The sequence below is a fragment of the Leucopleurus acutus genome, assembly GCF_964270905.1.
Source record: "Leucopleurus acutus genome assembly, chromosome: 1".
In the NCBI taxonomy this organism is placed as follows: Eukaryota; Metazoa; Chordata; class Mammalia; order Artiodactyla; family Delphinidae; genus Leucopleurus; species Leucopleurus acutus.
This window is the reverse complement of record NC_139142.1, coordinates 162,471,752-162,496,773: the sequence shown is the minus strand read 5'-3', so window position 1 is coordinate 162,496,773 and position 25,022 is coordinate 162,471,752. Positions and strand designations below refer to the sequence as shown.

Below are 25,022 nucleotides of genomic sequence, written 5' to 3'. Positions count from 1 at the left end.
CACACACAAATTAGGTAACTTCAGACAATGACGAGTGCTACAGTGAAAATCAAGTAATGATTCTAGAGGGACTGGTGGGGCTGCTACTTTAGATTGGGTGGCTGGGGCAACTTTTTGAGGAGGGGGCATTAGCACTGAAACCGGAATGTAGGAAAGAATCAGGCTGCAGAGATCCGGGGACAGAAAATTCTAGAAATCTGGAGAGCAGAGCAAGTAGAAAAGCCCAAATTTGGTGAGTACAAGTAACAAAAAGCCTGGAAGCTAAAGCCAGGTGAAGAAAGAGAGGGGAGAGCAGTAGGGCAGAGATCAGAATGCGGGACCCCCACCGCTTTGACATTCATCACAGTGGTTTGTGCAAAATCAGGTGGGCAGGGGGTGGGCGGATATGTTGGTCAGATTTTCTCACTCTCCTTTTTGTTATTTGTTTTTGACATCTCTGCAAGAAAGCCCTTAGGAATGATCATCTTTGCCTGGACCTAAAATTTCCCAGGAGTTTTCCTATCCATCCAGAGTTTTCTTTTGAGTCTAGATTCTTGGTCGGGAAAGAAGCACCTGCTAAGCCCTAAGACGAGCCCCAGTCCCTTCTGGGTCATTGTGGGTAACCTTCGTCCTAGTTTCATTTTGCCATTTCCACTGTCTACTCATCAGAAGGCAACACTTAAAGAAGAAAGCCAGGATTTATACCTGGAAGAAGAAAGACAGAGCACTTCCCCACCTGCCTTTCTCCGTCAATGGATGAGGGAGACACCTGTCTGTCAGTGGCGTTGCCTGCTTCTGGCCAGAGTACAGACAAGTAGCGTGGACTACAGGAAAACAAATCTGCACGTGCAAACATCACGTGCAAATCGGTTCACACTGCATTATGCTGCCAGGCCTTGAGCATGCGCAGAGCAAGGTAAAGGGCTCAGCCCCTGTGCTCCTGGCCTGCTGCCCTTTGGCCTGATGTCATCCAGTAGCACGGCACTGAAAAGTCCCAAAGCAAGCGTGAGCCTTGCGCGTCCTCGTTTGAACTCCACTCCTATCCCCCGTGGTCCTTCCAGTGCCCCTTCCCTACCGCCTGGAATGTGCCGGCAGCAGCCTCCTACTTGGCCCCCATGCCTCCCCTCCACTGCCCAACACATCTTATTAAAATGTACACTCAGATGCTGTCATCCTCTACTCAAAAATGTTAACAGCACAGGGAAATTCAGAAGATCTGTGGATGCCAACAGGGCCCTAATGTTCTCTGGGTCTCCTTGTATGGGCGTAGCAGTTGCCAGGCAGTCTGTGTGTCCCTGGGATTACGGGGAGGGGCTAAGGAAGAGGCTGAGCGGGGTCTCTGACCCCTGCTGCCACCAGAGCAGCTCCACCATCAGCTGTTTACATGCAATGCTCTGCCAAGGTTTTCATTTAAAATTTAATACCTAAAATTTATTTCTTTAAAGTAAAAATACAAGATTTGAAACCCTCTGGTAGTGAAATGAAGGTATGGATTTCAGTCCCATTGTGCTAAGTACACATCATGCAATCTTGGGCAAGTCAGCCAACCTCTCTGAACCTCAATGTTTTGTAGAACAGTTTCCCAGCCTGGAACTATGGACATCTGAGGCCGAATATTATGTCGTAGGGTCGGGGGCAGCTGACCTGTGCATTGTAGGATATTTAGCAGCATCCTGCCCTCTACCCACATGATGCCAGGAGCACCCACACCCCCTGCAGATGTAGCAACCAAAAATGTCTCCAGACCTTGTTAAATGTTCCCTTGGGACAAAATCACTCATGTTGAGAACTGCTGCTCTAGAAGAGTTAAATATTTACCTGTCTTGCAGGACTGCGGTAAGCATTAAATGAGATAATATATGAAAAAGTGCTCTGCAAACTGCTATTATTAGAAGTCTGTAGGAAGCATCTGACTTACATCCTGACATAAACAAATAATTGTACAGTCAATCCTGAATGGGATGAGGAAGCTACTGTGCACTTTCAGAGCTCTGAGATGTTTATCTTTTTGTCTATCTCTTTAAATCTTTGTGATACCTTATCTTTGTCAATCCATAGCCAGTCATTCATTATGCCAGGGTGACACGAATTCTAAAATCCAGAACATTTAGAGCTCAGCAATCCTGGATGTTAACCCCTCATTCCCCAGAATGAAAACAAAATATGTAAGTGTGTGTGGATCAACCTTCTAGAGAGTAAGAGGTTTGAGCTTTTAGCAAACACACACGAACTTCACACATGAGCCTGAGCTTCCTTGAACACATTCACACTGTTGTCAAAGCAACATCATGGCCCAAACCTACAGGCAGATAGATAATCAGGCCAGAGGGAAAGCCCTAGAGATAGAACCAGGTCTTTAGGGCCAGAAAACAGGATAGCCTGGTTAAAACACAGCAGCCTGCTTAGTTGTGAGAAGCAGGATTGGTTGCAACCTTATTACAACAATGTTTTTTTGCAGACAACAGTTTATGTCAAGCAAGGAAAACACACCACCACCATCCACAGTTCTTTTAGACCCCGTGTGGGTGCCTGGGAACATCCTGGCCATCTCGGGAAGGTAGTGCACCATCTTGCCTATACTAACAACCATTGTAATTTCCACCGGAAGCTGACCCTTCTCATTTAATTAGGTCCAGTTTAATTGTTTAATCAGGCCTCTTAATCCCAGGAGACTCAAAAGTTACTTGACTAAGGCTCAAGGATGAAGATGACAATTTTGCATCTCTGAGTCAAACTTGACTAGCTCTTCCTCAGGACCACCACACAGTAAAAACGAGCACATGTTCCAAACCTCCTAAAGGATGCATCAGCCCGTCTTTAAGTTATAATCTCTGAAAATTTACTGAGCTCTGAAAGTGTCCCATGAGAATATTTATTACAGAGGTTTTCAAACTTGATTCTTTCGAGCCCTGAGGAACTTCCATGGAAGTTTCTCAGCATCAATCACGAGCCAGGGAAAGAAGAGGTGAAAAGGGAAAGGCCAGGCTGTGATTCACTGGGGTCTCCCACTTCTGCTCCCGTTTCATCTGCTTTAGATGTGTCATCTCCTCAGAAGATTTCTTTAAAAAAAAAAAAAGTTTCTTCTACTAAAGCACCCTCAAACCACTCAACTTGTACAGCCCTCCCAGTCTTGGAAAACCACACTGAAGTCAAGTACAATGACAAAGAACTAATTTCAGGTCCCATGCCCATCAGCCAGGTCCAGGTTTCCTGACTCCATGTGGAAGGTGAGACTCATCCTTGAAATAGGAAGATTTTCTGCTCTGAAGACAGTCACAACTGAGTTTGAATTTCAGCTCTCCACTTACCATTCATGGGATCTTGGGGAAAAAAATCATTAACCTCTCCTAACTACAACTTCCTTGTATGTAAAATGGGAATATAACGTGCCTGGCAAGTGCCAGTGCTCTGTAATTAATAGTTATGATCATTATTCCCTGAAGGTACTCTAATAAACAATAATTCTCTTATCACTCCCCACCTTCCGGCCCTCTTCCTTGAGGGATCGCAGAGAACAGTTCATGAAACATATTATCAAATGGGATGTGGGATGCCTGTGAACCATGGGAAGGCAGATGGGCATCTTCCTTAAGTCGTGCCTTTGGCCTTGGCAGCAAAGGTGAGGAAGATACAGGTTATCACAAGGGTTCAGGGGAGATGGGGAAAAGTAACTGCAGGATTCTCTGCTCTCTACCAGAGGCAGCCCTCAAAAAAGCTGCGCGAGATGCGAGATACTCCCCACCCTCGGTAAGTCCCTCTCAATCCCGCTAACCTCACTGGGAGTGCAACAAATTCCAGCAACTTTTCCAACACCGGGCTTGGGCTCCGCTCACCCTGCCTCCTCCCAGCTCCCTTAAATAATGGCTGAGCGAATGCCTCCGGGACCATCTTCAGCTAATTTCCTTCAAGACATGCAAGTTGCTAACGCTGGGAAGCACAGATAGTGTGGAATGGCAAATATGGCCAAAATTAGATTAAAATAACCTCCTGATAAACAAATTACTCACCGAAAATAAATATTGGACTAGCGCGGCCAAGATAACTAGAAGAACAGCACCACCACATGGCAGGAAGAAGAAGTACATGAGCTGCGGTCTGTGGCCAGGGACGATCAGTCCCCCCAGCTCGGGGGCCTGACAAAGCCAGCAGGGAAAGGGAAGGAGCAGCTGTAATCCTTCCCGGCCCTGTTCCCTTCTCCTCTCACTCACCCCGTCATTCATCAGCCTCGCCTGATGCTCGGCCTCACAGCAGAGACTCTGGCCCTTCGCACAGCCATGTTGGTGTGTTGGGCACTTCTCACTGGGTCCCCTTCAGATGCTTGTATGGGATGGACCGTGTGACGCTCTTTTCTAAACTAAATGACAGATGCTCCCACCACACACACACACACACACACACACACACACACACACACACACAAATCCTTCTAATACTTAGAAAGTATTTATTTAGCTTCCTTTCAGATTCTGATCTTATCTTCTTTGGGCTGAATACACCTACCCTTGTTCATCTCTCCTTGGTATGCACAGAGCTCAGGTCCCAGGGTCTACAGCAGGTAAGCTCTGTAGCCCAACGTCTCCAGGACTCAGTTCCTACACCTGTGAAATGGTGATGATGATACCCCCTTACTAGGCACGTACATGCAGTGGTATATACAGTGGCTGACACGCTAAGCAGTCGATAAATGGTACACGTCTGTGTTGTCATTTCAATCCCACCATGTGACGAATGTAGTTTGCTAGTCTGCATTCATACAAGGTCGATCACAGCAGTCCATCCCAGTGTGACAAATGCAAAAATCTAGCAATATTACTTGAAGCAGATTTCTGGATCATCACAGAAATATAGGGCTTGCTTCTCCAGAAGTTATGATGGCAGAAAGGACGTCGGGTCTATAATCACACCACAGTTTGATTCTTTCTGGGGACAGGAATTGGGCTGGCCTCTTCATTAAGGCATATCGAAAGCAAATGTATGAGGCTTAAGTCACAAAACTGGAATCCTTCTTTAGTTAACATTAGTGTGTTAGAGGTTCTCTGGGTACAGCTCAATGTGAGGTGTGCGGTCTATGATAGGGACCCCAGTGCCCACGGAGGTAGACCCTGCAGGGAAAATACGTGCATACGTACACAAAAATGCATACACACAAACACATATGCAAAAATATAGGACTCACTGATTACAGTATAGTTAGTTCTTAGTTATAGTTAGTATATTTATAGTTAGTATAAATATAGTGAAAAGGTTTAATTGGAAACCTAACCCTGGGCAGAGATGGGGGGTTGTCAATACCCTTGACAGAGACATTTGTGCTGAGACAAAAGAAAGAACCAGTGTTAGCTGGACAGGAAGCCTTCCTTCCAAGTCTCAGAGATCTAGGCGGGTCACTCCCTCTCTCTGGTCCTCAGTTTCCCTGTATGAAGATGCGAAGAGGGGTGGATAAGACCATCAGTTTTCTGGGATCTAGACAACAATTTGTATTTTAGTCATCAAACTCACTAAGAGACTAGATCTTAATTATTCCAACCACTAAAAAGAAATGATAATTATGTGACGTGACAGAGGTGCAAATTATTGCTATAATAGCAATATAGCAATATAGATGTAGCAAATCTATAATGTAATCTATAATGTAAATCTATAACATAAATGTGTTACATTTACACAATCTTAAGTGTCAAATATATTTCAATTTTTAGAAAGGTTAGTAGTTTTCTGAGTTCTCAGGGAGCGCTATATTTTTGTGAACGTGTCTCAGGGCCACCTTAGGGGAGAATCATTGGGAAATGGACTGACAGGGCTCTGAGTTCTCTACTCAAAAAAAAAAATGTTTGAACACCACTGCACTAAGCAACCTCGAAGGTCTTTTCCAGCTCTAATGGTCTGACTCCATGGCCCTCATCTGGAAACTGAAGGGGAAACACTCCGTGGGCAGAATCCTGGGGCACCAGGCGTGGCCAGGCAGCCTGGGAAGCCAGGAGGACACATTTCAGGCCCCATGGGAACACAGATTGTACATGTGAGCCCTGTGAAGTCTGTGCCACCCTACGGCTACTGGTGTATGTCAGAAGTTCAAAGGAATCACACTGCCAATCACCCTAAAACATTGATGCCATTCTGAGAACTCCTCAGAGCTCCTAGAATTCCTACAAAAGCCTCAGTTGGGGTTTTTCAAACATGGCCCCTTCTCTGACATTTTGCTGTAGAGCAACTATCTGGCCACCAAGTCCTCCAGTCCCTACACTGCTGATTGCCAGGCCATAGTAGAGGACCGTTGAGAGCTTGAGGTGTCTGTCCATAATCAGGACTCTAGGTGCCAGAAGTCCCCTCCTTCCTATACCCCCGATAGCAACAGGCTGTGCTGTCCCCATGAGCCAGCCGGGCAGAGCTTACCGAGGAAGAGACCAGAGAACCTCCTCTTCCTGCCAAACTTCCCACTAGCTCCCTTGCATCTCTCCCTCCCTTCTTTCTTCTCTGTCTCCCTCCCTTTACTAACTTACTTTCCCATTCCCAGCACCCTCCCCATTGCCCCAACTTATGCAAGCTCCCAGACTTCTCTGAATGCTAATGATGAAGTTGGAGAGTGGTCTGAAGTAGACCCATCATACCCTTATTAAGATGTAGGGCCTGAACCAGAAAGTGCTTCAGGTCTTTCCTTGTTGCGAGAATGTGACCTTTTTTTTTCTTTTTTTTTTTTTTTGCGGTACACGGGCCTCTCACTCTTGTGGCCTCTCCCGTTGCGGAGCACAGGCTCCGGACGCGCAGGCCCAGCAGCCATGGCTCACGGACCCAGTCGCTTCGCGGCATGTGGGATCTTCCCGGACCGGGCACGAACCCGTGTCCCCTGCATCGGCAGGCGGACTCTCAACCACTGCGCCACCAGGGAAGCCCGAGAGTGTGACCTTTAAAGCTGAGCAGCAAGGTTACTACCAAGGCGTTACGTGAAGATTCATCCCTGGAGCCAGTACAGATCAGGCAGAATTCCATGGTGCACACTCATTCCAAGCACCACTGCCAGGCCACCACTTCTCCAAACTGCATTTATACCTAATGCTCACAAAAGGGTGTTAGGGAGCAGAAAGAAAGAGGGAGAGGTGGAGAGACCAATGAGAAAGGAGAAGAAGATGAGGGAAAAAAAAAAAGGGAGAAGAGACACAGAAGTCCAGGTAGAGACACAGATAAAAGAAAGAAAGGCAGAGTGGATGCAGATAGAAAAAGGGACAAGGGCACATGGATGGACCTAGAGATTATCATACTAAGTGAAATGAGTCAGAAAGAGAAAGACAGATACCATATGAGATCACTTATATGTGGAATCTAAAATATGACACAAATGCTGTATAGCACAGGGAACTCGACTCGATACTCTGTAATGACCTATATGGGAAAAGAATCTAAAAAAAAGTGAATATATGTATATGTATAACTGATTCACTTTGCTGTACAGCAGAAACTAACACAACACTGTAAATCAACGATAGTCCAATAAAAATTTTAAAAATAAATAAACTAGACATAACTTGGCTTAAAAATAAAATAAAATAAAATATGAAACAAAAACAGACTCACGGATATAGAGAACAGACTTGTGGTTACCAAGGAGGAGGGGCATTGGGGGAGGGATGGACTGGGAGTTTGGGGTTAGTAGATGCAGATTATTACATATAGGATGGATAAACAATAAGGTCCTACTGTATTACACAGGGAACTCTATTCAATATCCTGGGATAAACGATAATGCAAAGGAATAAATAAAAGAATGTATATATGTGTATAACTGAGTCACTTTGCTGTACACCAGAAGTTAACACATTGTAAATCAACTATACTTCAATAAAGAAATAAATTTTTTTTTAAAAAAAGGGACAGGGGCAAAGGACCATGTCTTATTTTTATTAATTAGAGAAAAAATTGCCTGCAGTAGAAGCATTATTTATTAATCAAAGCCTTATTAAGTTTTGGTAATAAAAAGCTAAGTGTTTTTGTGCAGGATAGAGCATAAAAGGGCAAAGATTTCAATACAGGAAAATTTAGTGTTTGCACATGCGTAGGTAGAGAGAGGGGAACTGATACAGTAAAAGTATGGAATGTGGATTAGACCATTCTAGCCCACATCCATACAAAAAGGACCCTTGAATGAGCAATGACTTTAATTTTTAGGATTCTAAATTTCGGAAATAATTGGAAAAGAGGCCTAGGACTTCCAAGGCTTTATTTTGCATGCTGTTCCTCGGAAAAGGAAAGAGATGAGAGCTGTCTTTTGGTTCGTTTCTCTCTGTCCGCCATCTACCTTTCCTACATTGGCTTCTCATGCAATAGCTACTTGATGGAAGAAAGGGCTGAGACAAAATAACAAAATTGTTCTAACGCAACCTGGTGCTCTTTCCCTTTCTTTCTGTTGTTATGGTGGGCAGCTCCAAGGCTCCCAGATCCCTCAGTCCTGCTCTCCCTGTTACTGGTGAGGATTTCCTCCCACCACCCACTACGTCATAGGGCCTTGGTGACCTAAGATTCACAAGCCCACCCATGTTTACTGCCCCCAAGGTAGTAGATATGTCCTTCTGGCTCTATTTTAACTGGGGAATGTTCTCCTTTTGTAATGCAATTATAGAGATATACTAAAATGGCCAACTTTTATACTGATATCAAGGCCAGAATAATCACCAGCTAAAAAGAGTTTGCTTTCAGGAGATAAAGGTGCACATAAATATTCCCAGATATCACTGCCAGACGGTGAGGCCTTGAATTTTAGACAGAAACTGACTTCCTGCATTTAGGTTCAGTGGACACAAACTCATCTGGGATGTAAATTGACAGACATTCGATGTCAAGTCTTACTTATATATGAAGGCATTTGAAGGCAACTAGAGAATTCCATGACACTCATCTCCCCCACAGTAACCCCAGCCTAAGTGCAGTGGTACCATCCATACCCAGACCTTACATGCCACACAATACTTTGGTTAGGCTGGTAGAACAAAGATGGCAACTGCTCCTCCCCAAATCCACGAAAGACTTTGCTATTTAAACACAGCACTCTTGAACTTTCCTACATTGTTTGTGGGAACTGGTGCAGCCACTGTGGAAAACAGTATGGCGGTTTCTCAAAAAGCTAAAAATAGAACTACCATATGACCCAGCTATTCCACTCCTGGTGTATATTCAAAAAGAAAACAAAACACTAATTCAAAAAGATATATGCATCCCAATGTTCATAGCAGCATTATTTATGATTGCCAAGATATGGAAGCAATCTAAGTGTTCATCAACAGATGAATGGATAAAGAAGATGTGGTATATACATATACAATGGAATACTATGCAGCCATAAAAAAGAATGAAAATTTGCCATTTGCAGCAACTTGTATGGACTTGGAGGGCATTATGCTAAATGAATAAGTCAGACAGAGAAAGACAAATACTGTATGCTATCACTTATATGTGGAATCTAAAAAAAAAATACAACAAACTAGTGAATACAAAAACAAAGAAGCAGACTCACAGATATAGAGAACATACTAGTGGTTACCAGTAGGGAGAGGGAAATGGGGAGGGGCAGTATAGGGGTATGAGATTAAGAGGTACAAACTTTTAGGTATAAAATAATCTACAAAGATATATTGTACAACACAGGGAATATAGCCAATATTTCATAATAACTATAAATGGAGTATAACCTTTAAAAATTGTGACTCACTATATTGTATACCTGTGACTTGCATAATACTGTACATCAACTATACTTCAATAAAAAATAAATTTAAAAAGAAAAAACAGCCCTCTTGCCTGCTGAGCTCAAATATGATCTCAGAATCCTTCTACCCACACATGGGAGCTGGCACTTGCAATGGAACTTTCTGCTGTCCTTGTTCTAAGATCCTCTAGATCTCGAGAACCTGCTCCCTCCCAAGTAACTTCTGCATGTTCATAAAGACTTTCTGCCATCGTATTCTTACTTCATGTGAACCCACAGGAATGACACCAGTGCTGGGGAATTTAAGATCAATTATGCAAGAAGAGCATTTCTATGAAATACCAATAAAGGTATTTGGGAGGGATCATCTGAAACCCTGAATGAGCGTCAGCTAATGTGTGGTCAAATATGCAACAGTGATTCTCAGAAGGAGGCAATTTTGACATCCCAGGGGACAATTAGCAGTGTCTAGAGACAAATCTTAGTCATTATAACTGGCAATGTCACCTGGTGAGAAAAGGCCAGGGATGCTGCTAAACATTCCAAAATGCACAGGACAGGCCTCAACAACTAAGAATTAACCAGTTCACAATGCAAGGGTGTTAAGGTTGAGAAACCCTGATAGACATGAAGGCTGAGTATTTATTTGTAGAAAGAAGAGAAGTTCTCATCCAGCTCTCTTGTGTTAGGATGAACCCGAGACTCAGACAAAAGTCTATGTGGACAGCTCAGCAGAATTAGCAAATAACCGTATACATCCTTCTAATGCGACAATAAAACTTGTTTTATATGTGGAGGATGACAGGCTATCATTTCCCTGACAGTCTATTTGTATAGTTAAACAGAGATTAGAACTAATATCATTGGTTCTATGCATGGGTCGTTGGATTCAGTAGTAGAGGGTAGTAGAGGGCGGTATTGCCTTTTTTATACATGTAGATATTATAAATCATTCATTCACTTAAACATTTAGTACACAAATATTTATTTTAGGCTTTTTATTGTGCTGATGCAAGTAATACAACAATCAGCAAAGATGACCCTTGCCCTCAAAAGTTTGCAATCTGCTGGGAGAGATGGGCAACAGCAAATTCAATGCAGCGTAATCAATGTGTTGGGAGAGCCTATGGGAGCATCGAGGAGGGGCATCCAGCCTGGTCTTGGTAGCCAGGGAAAGTGTTTTCAGAGGGAATGAGGTCTGAGCTGAGCTCTGGAGGGAGAGGAGAAGTTAGAAACTCTAAAACTGAGCCCCTAGTGCAGTGTACTCCATTTGCTAAGCACAACTAGCACATTGGAAACCCAGTTAGTGCTCTAAGCCTGAATCAGACAGTATTTGCACTGGCTATTGGTTTCTCCTGGGCCCATACATCATGTTTTACACAGAAATAGTTAATAACTGTCATGTGACTACATTCAGATTTTTACACCTGGTGTATCAGGACACTCAACTCTGAGCTTCAGGGGTGTGTGTGTATGGGTAGAAAAATAAGTCAGCCTTTCTCAGCTAGTGTAAACAGCTCTTTGCAGGAAACTGCTCTCAGCAGGAAGCCACTTTCTCATCACTTGAGCAAAGCTAGATTGTAACTAATTTTTTTTTGTATTTTTATTGGAATATAGTTGATTTACAATGTTGCGTTAGTTTCAGGTGTACAGCAAAGTGAATCAGTTATACATATATCCAATCTATTTTTTAGATTCTTTTCCCATATAGGTCATTACAGATTATTGAGTTCCCTGTGCTATACAGTAGGTCCTTATTAGTTATCTATTTTATGTACAGTAGTGTGTATATGTCAATCCCAATCTCACAATTTATCCCTCCCCAACCCTTTCGCTGCTGGTAACCATAAGTTTGTCTTCTACATCTGTGACTCTATATCACTTTTGTAAATAAGTTCGTTTGCACCATTTAACTAATTTTTAAATCAGGCACCCCAATTCTCTACCATCTCCGGCCCAAGTACACCTTTCAAATCTTTTAACACAATACCTTGCCTAACTCATCGGTTCTTTCCATAGATCAAAGAAGTAGAAATGAAGAATAAGTAATTAACAGATGACCAGATCTCTTCCCTAGCTTCCCCGTCAGTAATCTCCCAAACAGACTGTGTGACTAAACTACATGAACAAGGTAACATCTTAGAGAAAGATGACCAGAAGTCTACAAGCCTGCACACAGTGAGGGATGGTGATGATTCTGACCCCCTATCTCAGTGACTAACTGAGATTACTTCCCTCCTTCCCTTTAAAAGTATCATGGACGAATCTTCAGAGGTGGTTTTGGGGGGAGGCTGAGTCTACCATCTCCCCAGATTGCCAGCATCCTGATTAAAGGCATCTTTCCTTTCTACCAACATTTGCGAGTGTGTAATTGATTTTGTAAGCAGCAAGCAGCGGGACCCCCACCCCCTGCATTTGGTAACACTAGCAGGGCTCTGTCCCCATGAAACGTCAGGCCTCTACTGCCAAAGCTGGGCAGGGAGGATACAGGAGAAAGCTACTTTCCCAAGGCACAGCACTCGCCGGCTGGCTTACCCAGCCGTTCTCAGCATCTTTACTTCCTGCAATCCAAGAACTTCCTCACCTTGTTTCCTCAAACACCTGGTGTTATATAATCAGGCGAGCAGACAGAGTGAGCAGGTAAATAATGAAAACCCAGATGCCAAACCTGAGTCAAGTTCAGTATGGAGAATGAACCGTTCTCTCTCCATAACCCGCAGGTAACACTTTCTGCCCCCCTCCTATCTCGAGGGCTTCCTAACCCCTCACTCTTCACTCCCCCAACCTGCTCTAACCACCTTCACTCTCCCTGCAGGTCAGGCAGCTGTGGATAGACTTGTGTACTGTATCAAGTTCCAACAAACCAAATGAATTCAAGCTTCAATTATTTTTTCAGTCTACAAAGGGAAGCACTATGTGATGTGACTCTCTGCACTTAGAGTTGACAGAGATACATGGTTGGGGGAGAAGGTGTTTTGATTTTTATTTATTTATTTGTAAGTTTTATTAAAGTTACCCACATGCCTCGGGCTCCCTGTAGAGAAACAAATATCACAATTGAAGCAGCTGGTTTCCAAGATGCCAAATTAAAATAGATGAAGCGGTAAGGAGGGGAAAAAAATAAAAACATTAAGCTGAAACTTCTTCACTCCCAAGTGCATGGTGCACACATGAAATTGACTCCCAATGTAATTAGACCAGAGCTACAAGGCAAACACACAAAAAAATTCTCAAATTATTCAGACTCCCAGAGCTATTCTTTTGCAATCACTCAAGTAACTGAGAAAAGAGGCAAATTTTTAATATAAATTTGTTATCAGCATCTACACTGTCCAAGCGATTCCAACACCCCATCTGCCCAAGAATATAGTCACTAGCTCAGTTGTGAATCAAAGGCAAGAATCATGCTTCCCACCCACTGTCATAAACTTTTCTTCCATAGGACAATCCCACTGGAACCTGCAGTTTATTCCAACAGTCCTTAAAAGCTGCTGGTCCAATTAGAAGGAGCTGGAGAGTTCCTCGGGTCTGCAGTAGACAACATACTCCAGTTAGAGTCAATTGTCTTGGCAGCATTATGAATGGCACCTCCACAGAGAGAGAGGTTAACTCTCTCTTTGCAGCCCCGAGTTAGAGCAGCCGTAATATCCTCCATCTCACCCCAAAGATCCAGGAATGGCTCTATTGCCTTCCAGGTTGAAAATGAGCCATGGAGACAGAAGAGCATCTTTCACTGAACTCAGAGGGGAAAAAAATAACCACGTTTCAAAAGAGGCACTTACTGGATTTCAGCAATGCTGCCAGAACTTCAGTGGCTGCCCTGGGGAAAGAGAAAGAAAAGTGGAAAAGTCAATGTTCAATGGTCTTTTTGTCAGCCCATGGATCCCATAGCTGGCCGTCTCATTGCTGCCACCTAACTGCCCCATTATTAACCAGGTAGCAGGCATTCCATTGATTCTACTGCTGACCATTAAAGCGGCACAAATGTAGAAATCACGCTGAGTGAATTGTCTGTCTTGCAAATGGGTCTCAAGAGTCCCTTCCTCTGCTGAAAGGGAGTCCCTTCCTCTTGCCTCCCACTTTCCACCAACTTCCTCACGCTGTGCTCCTTCCAGCCAGAGCTCTGGCAGTCCCTTGACTTATACCTGGAAACCCTGGGGACTCTGGAGAATGGGTTGGGAGTGGGTGAGACTTGGAGGTTGAGTGAGTACAGCAGTGCACTGCAAACTTCTTGAAACACTCACGGCCCTGGGAACACACTAGAAAACATTCACACGTTGGAAAGCGAAGCTGGTTCCTTAGGGTAAAAAATGGTTACATTGCATTTTCCTTCCAAATTCATTGTTTTCTTCCATGAAGGAATTTGACAGCCTTTGCAGTGAGGGGAGGCATATAGAATGAAAATGCATTTGGCTCAGGTCTTAGTGACCCTTCAGTCTACTCCCTGAGCCTGGGAAGGTCACACAAAGACCCCCTTACAGGGCAGAGGAAAACTTCATGAAACTGAGGACACTGTGGGAGGGAGAATGTATACTTTTTAAATTAAAGAATAGAAGTATTCTGCACAGCCCTACTAACTTATCCTTAAGGCCTGTTAAACAGTGATATGTCCCCAGCACCCTTCTGAGAACTGGGGGAACAGGCCAAAGAGGCTAGATCACCCTTCCAAGATTATACAGACATGTGAGCAGAACTGGGGCCCCAAACCCAGGAATCTCACTTCCCATCTTTGATTCCTCCACATCCATTGTTCTCCAGAATCTCTCTCGGTACTTTCTTTGCCCTGGTCTCTGCCCAGTTGATAAGGGACAATTCTCTTTGCAATATATTATTTACTATTGAGCAACAGAGCTGACAGTAAAAAAATAATAATAATAACAAAGGAATGAATAAAAATAAACTAAAGCAGAAAGTAGGCACTTGAAACCTTACTGCTTCCCATAACCCACGAGGGAATCCTGCAAAGCAGCGGCCTGAAACTCACTGATGCAAACCCATGTCTAGGATGACCCCCAGCTCTGTGAGATCCAAACAACATGCAGTCGTAAAGAAGGCAAGGCTAGTTTTCACCGATAGACTACATCATTTCTCCTTCCCAACCATGATTGCCTCTAATCAACTTTCAGCTTCCTCAGCTACGCTCTTTTGTAACACGACATAGTGCTGTTGCAGGAAGGAGGACCTCTTCCAAGGCCCCGAGAAGGGGACCCGTTCTTGTCTAACACTTGGAAATGAATGTCCAAGGAGACAAGGTTGCCTCTTGCTGCGAGACAACTCATGCAAGTGGTTACCATCATGCCTGGCTAAGGCGGGCAGTTTTGGCCAACGGTTCCCTAACAGTGGGGCAACAGTGGATTTAAGAAAGGGCACTTTGAAGGTGCTGCTGGCAGCCCAAGCCAGTGTGGAAAATCTGTGAGCCACAGTGCAGAGGGCCTGGCTTGGGTTGGGAGAAAATGAAAATCAGTACTTTGGGGAAAAGCAGAGTAGCCATAATGAGTTCATCAGAGGAGGTTAGCAGAGAAGAAGGAAACCACAGAAGCAGGAAAATAAAGAATGGGGATGTCCCAAGAAAAATACCTAGCCAGGTCCTTAGATCACAGGTCAGGTCTTAGGGCAACTCTGCATTTCCGAGTTGCGTGGCACATTTGTTTGGGCGAGTTCACCATGGAGGTAGGGCTCTGTTAGATAATAGTTTTATAAGGGATTCACTGGTGGTGGGGAAGGACAGGCTGCAGGCAGGTCAGTTAGGAGGATCTGAGGTAACAGGGTCCCCAGCCAAAAGAGTGATGTAGAGGAAGAAGGAACAGAGAGGGGTTAAAGGGAAGTTTAGAGTCTTGCTACTCAAAGCATGGGTCTCCCACCTGCAGCTTCATATTCCCTGAGAGCCAAATAGAAATTCAGACTCTTAAGCCCCATCTCTGGCCTGCTGAATCAGTACATTTATTCTAGCAGATAATTCATACGCATATTAACCTTTGAGAATAACTGGTTTAGAGGACAGTGTCAATCTGGCTCAGTTATTCTTTGATGTTGCGAGGAAGATCCAAGGTGACTCCCAGATCTCAACCCTCTAGAAGGTAGCTAATAGTATGATAACACAAAAAATAAACATGAATCCAAACAGTGACATGATATAGCAGAAAATACATGGTAAGTGTCACATTAGCCAAAGATGGGAGAGAAGCAAGAAGAACTACAATCCTACAGTCTGTGGAACAAAACCCATATTCACTGAAAGATAGACAAGATGAAAAGGCAGAGGGCTATGTATCAGAGGAAGGAACAAGATAAAACCCCAGAAAAACAACTAAATGAAGTGGAGATAGGCAACCTTCCAGAAAAACAATTCAGAATCATGATAGTGAAGATGATCCAGGACCTTGGAAAAAGAATGGAGGCAAAGACTGAGAAGATGCAAGAAATGTTTAACAAAGATCTTGAAGAATTAAAGAACAAACAAACAGAGATGAACAATACAATAACTGAAATGAAAAATACACTAGAAGGAATCAATAGCAGAATAACTGAAGCAGAAGAACGGGTAAGTGACCTGGAAGACAGAATGGTGGAATTCACTGCCATGGAACAGAATAAAGAAAAAAGAATGAAAAGAAATGAAGACAGTCTAAGAGACCTCTGGCTGTTAACGCAACAACATTCACATTATAGGGGTCCCAGAAGGAGAAGAGAGAGAGAAAGGACCCAAGAAAATATTTGAAGAGATTAGAGTTGAAAACTTCCCTAAGATTGGAAAGGAAATAGCCACCCAAGTCCAGGAAGCACAGAGAGTCCCATACAGGATAAACCCAATGAGAAACAGGCTGAGACACATAGTAATCAAATTAGCAAAATTAAAGACAAAGACAAATTATTTTTGTCTTTGGGAAAAACAGCAAATAACATACAAGAGAACTCCCATAAGATTAACAGCTGATTTCTCAGCAGAAACTCTACAAGCCAGAAGGGAGTGGCATGATATACTTAAAGTGATGAAAGGGAAGAACGTACAACCAAGATTACTCTACCCGGCAAGGATCTCATTCAGATTTGTTGGAGAAATCAAAAGCTTTACAGACAAGCAAAAGCTAAGAGAATTCAGCACCACCAAACCAGCTCTACAACAAATGCTAAAGGAACTTTTCTAAGTGGGAAACACAAGAGAAGAAACGGACCTACAAAAACAAACCCAAAACAATTAAGAAAATGGTCATAGGAAAATATATATTGATAACTACCTGAAACGTGAATGGATTAAATGCTCCACTAAAAGACACAGGCTTGGGCTTCCCTGGTGGCGCAGTGGTTGAGAGTCCGCCTGCCAATGCAGGGGACACGGGTTTGTGCCCCGGTCCGGGAAGATCCCACATGCCACAGAGCGGCTAGGCCCATGAGCCATGGCCGCTGAGCCTGCATGACTGGAGCCTGTGCTCCACAATGGGAGAGGCCACAGCAGTGAGAGGCCTGCATACCGCAAAAAAAATAAATAAATAAAAAGACACAGGCTTGCTGAATGGATACAAAAACAAGACCCATATATGTGGTGTCTAGAAGAGACCCACTTCAGACCTAGGGACACATACAGACAGAAAGTGAGGGGATGGAAAAGATATTCCATGAAAATGGAAATCAGAAGAAAGCTGGAGTAGCAATACTCATATCAGGTAAAAGAGACTTTAAAATAAAGAATGTTACAAGAGACAAGGAAGGATACTACATAATGATCAAGGGACCAATCCAAGAAGAAGATATAACAATTATAAATATATATGCACCCAACATAGGAACACCTCAATACAAAAGGCAACTGCTAACAGCTATAAAAGAGGAAATTAACAGTAACACAATAATAGTGGGGGACTTTAAGACCTCACTTACACCAATGGACAGATCATCCAAACAGAAAATTAATAAGGAAACACAAGCTTTAAATGACACAATAGACAGATAGATTTAATTGATATTTATAGGACATTCCATCCAAAAACAGCAGACTACACTTTCTTCTCAAGTGCACATGGAACATTCTCCAGGATAGACCACATCTTGGGTCATGAATCAAGGCTCAGTAAATTTAAGAAAACTGAAATCATATCAAGCATCTTTTCTGACCGAAACACTATGAGATTAGAAACAAATTACAGGGGAAAAAACGTAAAAAACACAAACACATGGAGGCTAAACAATACGTTACTAAATAACCAAGAGATCACTGAAGAAATCAGAGGAAATCAAACAATACATAGAGACAAATGACAATGAAAACATGACGATCCAAAACCTATGGGATGCAGCAAAAACAGTTCTAAGAGGGAAGTTTATAGCTATACAAGCCTACCTCAAGAAACAAGAACAATCTCAAATAAGCAAGCTAACCTTACACCAAAGGGAACTAGAGAAAGAAGAACAAACAAAACCCAAAGTTAGCAGAAGGAAAGAAATCATAAAGATTAGAGCAGAAATAAATGAAATAGAAACAAAGAAAACAATAGCAAAGATCAATAAAACTAAAAGCTGATTCTTTGAGAAGATAAAAAAAAATTGATAAACAATTAGCCAGACTCATCAAGAAAAAGAGGGAGAGGACTCAAATCAGTAAAATTAGAAATGAAAAAGGAGAAGTTACAACAGACACTGCAGAAATACAAAGCATCCTAAGAGACTACTACAAGCAACTGTATGCCAATAAAATGGACAACCTGGAAGAAATGGACAAATTCTTAGAGAGGTAAAACCTTTCAAGACTGAACCAGGAAAAACAGAAAATATGAACACACCAATCACAAGTAATGAAATTGAAACTGTGATTAAAAATCTTCCAACAAATGAAAGTCCAGGACCAGATGGCTTCACAGGTGAATTCTATCAAACATTTAGAGAAGAGCTAACACACATCCTTCCCAAACTCTGCCACAAAATTGCAGAGGAAGGAGCCCTCCCAAACTCATTCTATGAGGCCACCATCACCCTGATACCAAAACCAGACAAAGATACTACAAAAAAAGAAAATTACAGACCAATATCACTGATGAATATACATGCAAAAATCCTCAACAAAATACTAGCAAACAGAATCCAACAACACATTAAAAGGATCATACACCATGATCAAGTGGGATTTATCCCAGAGATGCAAGGATTCTTCAATATATGCAAATCAATCAATGTGATACACCATATTAACAAATTGAAGAATAAAAACCATATGATCATCTCAATAGATGCTGAAAATGCTTTTGACAAAATTCCACACCCATTTCTGATAAAAACTCTCCAGAAAGTGGGCATGGAGGGAACCTACCTCAACATAATAAAGGCCATATAAGACAAACCCACAGCAAACATCATTCTCAATGGTGAAAAACTGAAAGCATTTCTTGTAAGAGCAGGAACAAGACAAGGATGTCCACTCTCAACACTATTATTCAACACACTTTTGGAAGTCCTAGCCACGGCAATCATAGAAGAAAAACAAATAAAAAGAATACAAATTGGAAAATAAGAAATAAAACCGTCACTGTTTGCAGATGACATGATACTATACATAGAGAACCCTAAAGACGCCACCAGAAAACTACTATTGCTAATCAATGAATTTGGTAAAGTTGCACGATACCAAATTAATGCACAGAAATCTCTTGCATTCCTATACACTAATGATGAAAAATCTGAAGGAGAAATTAAGGAAACACTCCCATTTACCACTGCAACAAAAAGAATAAAAGACTTAGGAATAAACCTACTAGGAGACAAAAGACCTGTATGCAGAAAACTATTAGACACTGATGAAAGAAATTAAAGATGATACCAACAGATGGAGAGATATACCATGTTCTTGGATTGGAAGAATCAATATTGTGAAAATGACTATACTAACAAAAGCAATCTACAGATTAAATGCAATCCCTATCAAATTACCAATGGCATTTTTTAGAGAACTAGAACAAAAAAATTTTAAATTTGTATTGTGACACAAAAGACCCCGAATAGCCAAAGCAGTCTTGAGGGAAAAAACGCAGCCAGAGGAATCAGACTCCCTGACTTCAGACTATACTACAAAGCTACGGTAATCAAGACAATATGGTACTGGCACAAAAACAGAAACATAGATAAATGGAACAAGATAGAAAGCCCAGAGATAAACCCATGCACCTATGGTCAATTAATCTACGACAAAGGAGGCAAGGATATACAATGGAGAAAAGACAGCCTCTTCAATAAGTGGTGCTGGGAAAACTGGACAGCTACATGTAAAGGAATGAAATTAGAACACTCCCTAACACCATACACAAAAATAAATTCAAAATGGATTAGGGACCTAAATGTAAGACCAGACACTATAAATTTCTTAGAGGAAAACACAGGAAGAACCCTCTTAGACATAAATCACAGCAAGATCTTTTTTGATGCACCTAACCTAAATGGAAATAAAAACAAAAATAAACAAATGGGACCTAATGAAACTTCAAAGGTTTTGCACAGCAAAGGAAACCATAAACAAGATGAAAAGACAACCCTCAGAATGGGAGAAAATATTTGCAAATGAATCAATTGACAAAGGATTAATCTCCAAAATATATAAACAGCTCATGCAGCTCAATATTAAAAAAACAAACAACCCAATCCAAAAATGGACAGAAGAACTAAATAGACATTTCTCCAAAGAAGACATACAGATGGCCAAGAAGCACATGAAAAGCTGCTCAGCATCACTAATTATTAGAGAAATGCAAATGAAAACTACAATGAGATATCACCTCACACCAGTTAGAATGGGCATCATCAGAAAATCTACAAACAACAAATGCTGGAGAGAGTGTGGAGAAAAGGGAACCCTCTTGCACTGTTGGTGGGAATGTAAATTGATACAGCCACTATGGAGAACAGTATGGAGGCTCCTTAAAAAACTAAAAATAGAACTACCATATGACCCAGCAATCCTATTACTGGACATATACCCAGAGAAAACCATAATTCCAAAATACACATGCACGCCAATGTTCATTGCAGCACTATTTACAATAGCCAGGTCATGGAAGCAACCTAAATGCTCATCAACAGACGAATGGATAAAGAAGATGTGGTACATATATACAATGGAATAATGCTCGGCCATAAAAATGAAAGAAATTCGGTCATTATTGAGACATGGATGGATCTAGAGGCTGTCATACACAGTGAAGTAAATCAGAAAGAGAAAAACAAATATCGTATATTAACGCGCATGTGTGGAACCTAGAAAAATGGTACAGATGAACCGGTTTGCAGGGCAGAAATTGAGACACAGATGTAGAGAACAAATGTATGGACACTAAGCGGGGAAAGCGGCAGGGTGGTGGGGGTGGTGGTGGGATGAACTGGGAGATTGGGATTGACATGTATACACTGATGTGTATAAAATTGATGACTAATAAGAATCTGCTGTATAAAAAATAAATTAAATAAAATTCAAACATTAAAAGGAAAAAGAAAATATAGTTGAGCATAAGTTAATGGAATAAATTAAAATCACCCAAATATCTCTCACCTAACTACTGTGAAACTCCAGAATGAATCTATTCATATCAACTCTAGGACCCCTTCAAACTGTTCTTTCAGCTGCAACTAGAGTGATCTTCCCAATAACATCTGATTAAGGCACCCTCAAATTGCCACTCCCATGCCCACTTTCACTCTTGGATAAAAATCCAAATCCAAAAACATGGTCTAGGAGACCTAAAAAGTTTGGCTCCTGTCACCTGCTCCAGCCTAGCTTCATACCACCCTCTTACTCTCTGTGGTTCTGCCCCTCTGGCCTTTTTCCAAGCTTTGGAACATGTTCCCATAACTTGTCCTTTGTCCTTGCTAATGACACAGCCTAAAATGCTCTAGACCTTCCCCTCCTCCTTCACATCCTAACTCAGGTGTCACTTCCTTAGGAAAGACTTCTGTGATCCCTAGCCTAGGTCCAGGCCCTCTAATTCGTGTGTTCATCCTTCACAACCCACCCTTTTTAATTGCTCAATTCAGTTTGTAATTCTTCACTCATTTCATGATTATTTTATTAATGTCTGTCTCCTCTTCCAGTCTGCAAACTCCAGAAAACAGAAAACATTTTGCTTTGCCTTATTCTACCCCCACCATTTAATAGTATTTGAATACAGAACACCATCGAATATTTGTTGAACCTTTTCCAAATATCAGGCCCTGGTCTAGGAGCTTTATATACACTGTCCATTCATTCAACAAATATTTACTGAGCACTTACTATGTGCTGGGATAAACTAATAAACCAAAGATTCTTGCACTCAAAAGGGTTAGGGTGAAAGAAATAGTTAATAGGTAATCAGTATTTTTTGAGGAATACATTAAATTAGCATTCTAAAATGTGGTCAGTGCTATGAGGGAAAAAAAAAAAGAAAAGTAAGAACAAGGTAAAGAGATAAGATGCACAGGGCTGGGTTGCAAGTTTGGCTACAGTAGGTTTCACGGAGAAGGGAAACTCTGAGCAAAGGCATGAAGGAGGGAAGAAAGTTGCTATATGAATATCAGAAGGAAGCATGTTCAGACCCTCTAAAATGACAATAGGCCTGACCTGTTCAAAGAAGAGCAAGTTGGTCAGGGCTGCTGGAGCCAAAACAGATGAGAGGAGAGGAGCAGGAGCTGGGGTGAGGAGTAACAGGGAACTATTCACGTAGGGTCTGGTAAGCACTCTAACGGCTTTCCCTTCACTCCAAGTGAGGGATTCACTACAGGATTTTGAGCAATGATCTAACATGTTTTAAGAAGATTTCTCCGACTGCTCTATTTTTCAAAAGAGAAAAGGACTCTAAGGAAGCAAGAGTAGAAACCAGAGACAGACCAGAGTAGAAAGCAGTAGAGAGCTTTGTGGAACAAACCAAATACAGCAATGAGTAAAAAATGTTATAGACACTGGTCAAGTGGGATTTCTCCCAGGAATGCAGGGTTGGTTGAACATCTGAAAATCAACCAATGTAATAACCCACCGTAATAATGAAATAAAGAATAAAAACCATATTATCATTTTAATAGACACAGAAAAAGCGTTTGATAAAATCCATTACGCTTTCATGATAAAAATACTCAACACACTAGGGATAGAAGATAACTTCCTCCACCTGATAAAGGGATCTACTTTAAACCAATAGTTAACATGATATAATGGAGAAAGATGATTGAATGCTTTCCTTCTATGAACAGGAACAAAATAAGGATATCCATTTTCATCACCTCTGTTCAACATTGTACTGGAGGTTCTAACCAGTGCATTTAGGAAGGAGGGAACAAAGGAAGGAATGAAGGAAAGAAGGAAGGAAGGAAGGAAGGAAGGAAGGAAGGAAGGAAAGAAGGAAGGAAGGAAAGAAGGGAGGAAGGAAAGGCATGCAGATTGGAAAAGAGGGAGTAAAACTATCTTATTTATAGACGGTTGGGTCTTATATATAGAAAGTAAATGAATCCACTAAAGAACTATCAGAACTAATAAGTTCTGCAATCAATATTCAAAAATCAATTGTATTCCTGTAAACTAGCAATGAATAGTTCAAAATGAGATTTAAAATGGCAATCTCACTTATAATGGCAGCAAAAGAATAAAATTCCTGGTAATAAATTTAATAAAAGAAACTCAAGCCTTTTACACTGAAAGCTAGAAAACTCTGTTTTTAAAAAATTAAAGAAAATCTAAAGGAATAGAAATCACCTAAATGTCAGCAGTCACCTAACTACTGCTATAGCCCCAAAACTGATGCATCCATATTCACTCTAGGTCCCTTCAAATTGTTCTTCAGGGTACAACTAGAGGGATCTTCTCAAGAAGAACATGGATATGTTTTGAATTAGGAGATAACAGGATTTCTTGACGACTTGCTATGAGAAGTAACATTAGCTAACTTATTTCCCATAACAATTCCTATTTTATAGATGAAGGGACTATTCAAGGTAAATTAACCCACCTGAAGTAACATTAGAAAGCAGCAGAGCTGGAACTTCCCCTCAACTCTGTCTGACCCCAACATCTGGCAATTATGCCAGCCACCCAGCAGAACCTGGAGCACTGAGCATTGATTTTTGAATATTGATCTTTTACCATGGTCACACTGCAGAACCTGTTTATTAGTTCTGAGAGTTTTTTTAGTGGATTCATTGAGACTTTCTATATACAAGATGAAACCATCTATAAATAAGACAGTTTCCAGAAAAAAAAGAAGTAGGTAGCCCTAGAATTTAACCCTAGATACTCTCTAGAATTGGCCATGGGATGTGGAGTTGTAGCAGCAGAAACAGAAAGTGGAGGGAAAAGGAGTTATTTAAATAAAAGGCGGATAAAGCAGGAGGACCTTTAAAAGAGATAGAACACATTGCCTGCAGATCAGAGGCGCCCAGAATGCCATCTGGTACCATCCCAGCCTCCTGCCTGGCTGGAGAGGGAATAGGAGGATGGGTAAAAGCAGACACACACACACACACACACACACACACACACACACACACACACACACACACACAGCCAATTACCAAGGAAAACAGATGACAAATGGATCTTACTAATCACTATTTTTCAGAGACAGAGGAGAAAACAGAAATGGAAACTGAGATGGCTCCTACACAGTGAAAGAAAAGAAAAACCGTGGACATATGGTGCAAAGTTTGAACCAGATTCTGTGCCCAGCATGGAACCTGTCCATTTTATCCTGGGAAAAAAAGAAAAGAAAAAGTACCCCTCCCCCCAACTCTACCCAGATGCTGTCAAAGATATCTTGTGGGAATCATCATCAATCATGGGAAGTTTTTACTAAAGAAATGGAATCCCAGACCTCAGACTGCTTTGGTTAGTAAAACTCAGTAGAGAGTGTGACAGAGGGGTGGCTACTGCCTGAGCCAGCGAACCAGGAGCACAGCACTGCAGGCAAGCCTGGGAGGACCCGACCAACCTGAATTTTTGTAAGCAGAGTGGAGCTGGTTTTGAAGTACTTCCAAATCCATGGGCAATATCATCAAGACCAAGGACTCAGACAAAAGCTTTTCAATAATAGTAGAGGAATTTAACACCTCACTTATACCAATGGACAGATCATCCAAACAGAAAATAAATAAGGAAACACAAACTTTAAATGACACAACAGACCAGATGAACTTAATTGATATTTATAGGATATTCCATTGAAAAACAATAAAATACAATTTCTTCTCAAGTGCACATGGAACATTCTCCAGGATAGATCACATCTTGAGTCAAATCAAGCCTCAGTAAATTTAAGAAAATTGAAATGATATCAAGCATCTTTTCTGACCACAATGCTATGAGACTAGATATCAATTACAGGGAAAAACAAAAAGGCAAAAAATACAAACA

General features: G+C 41.7%; 1 protein-coding gene across 1 annotated transcript in view; it reads right to left on the bottom strand.

Moving 5' to 3' along the window:
- AGBL1 (AGBL carboxypeptidase 1) overlaps window positions 1–25,022 on the bottom strand; it is a gene marked incomplete at its 5' end in the record, with an annotated part of 781,776 nt that overhangs the window by 625,564 nt on the left and 131,190 nt on the right. Inside the window, one exon of the mRNA XM_082857818.1 lies at window positions 13,456–13,493. Within this exon, the coding sequence (XP_082713944.1) occupies window positions 13,456–13,493 (38 nt within the window). The remainder of the gene's footprint in view (window positions 1–13,455; window positions 13,494–25,022) is intronic.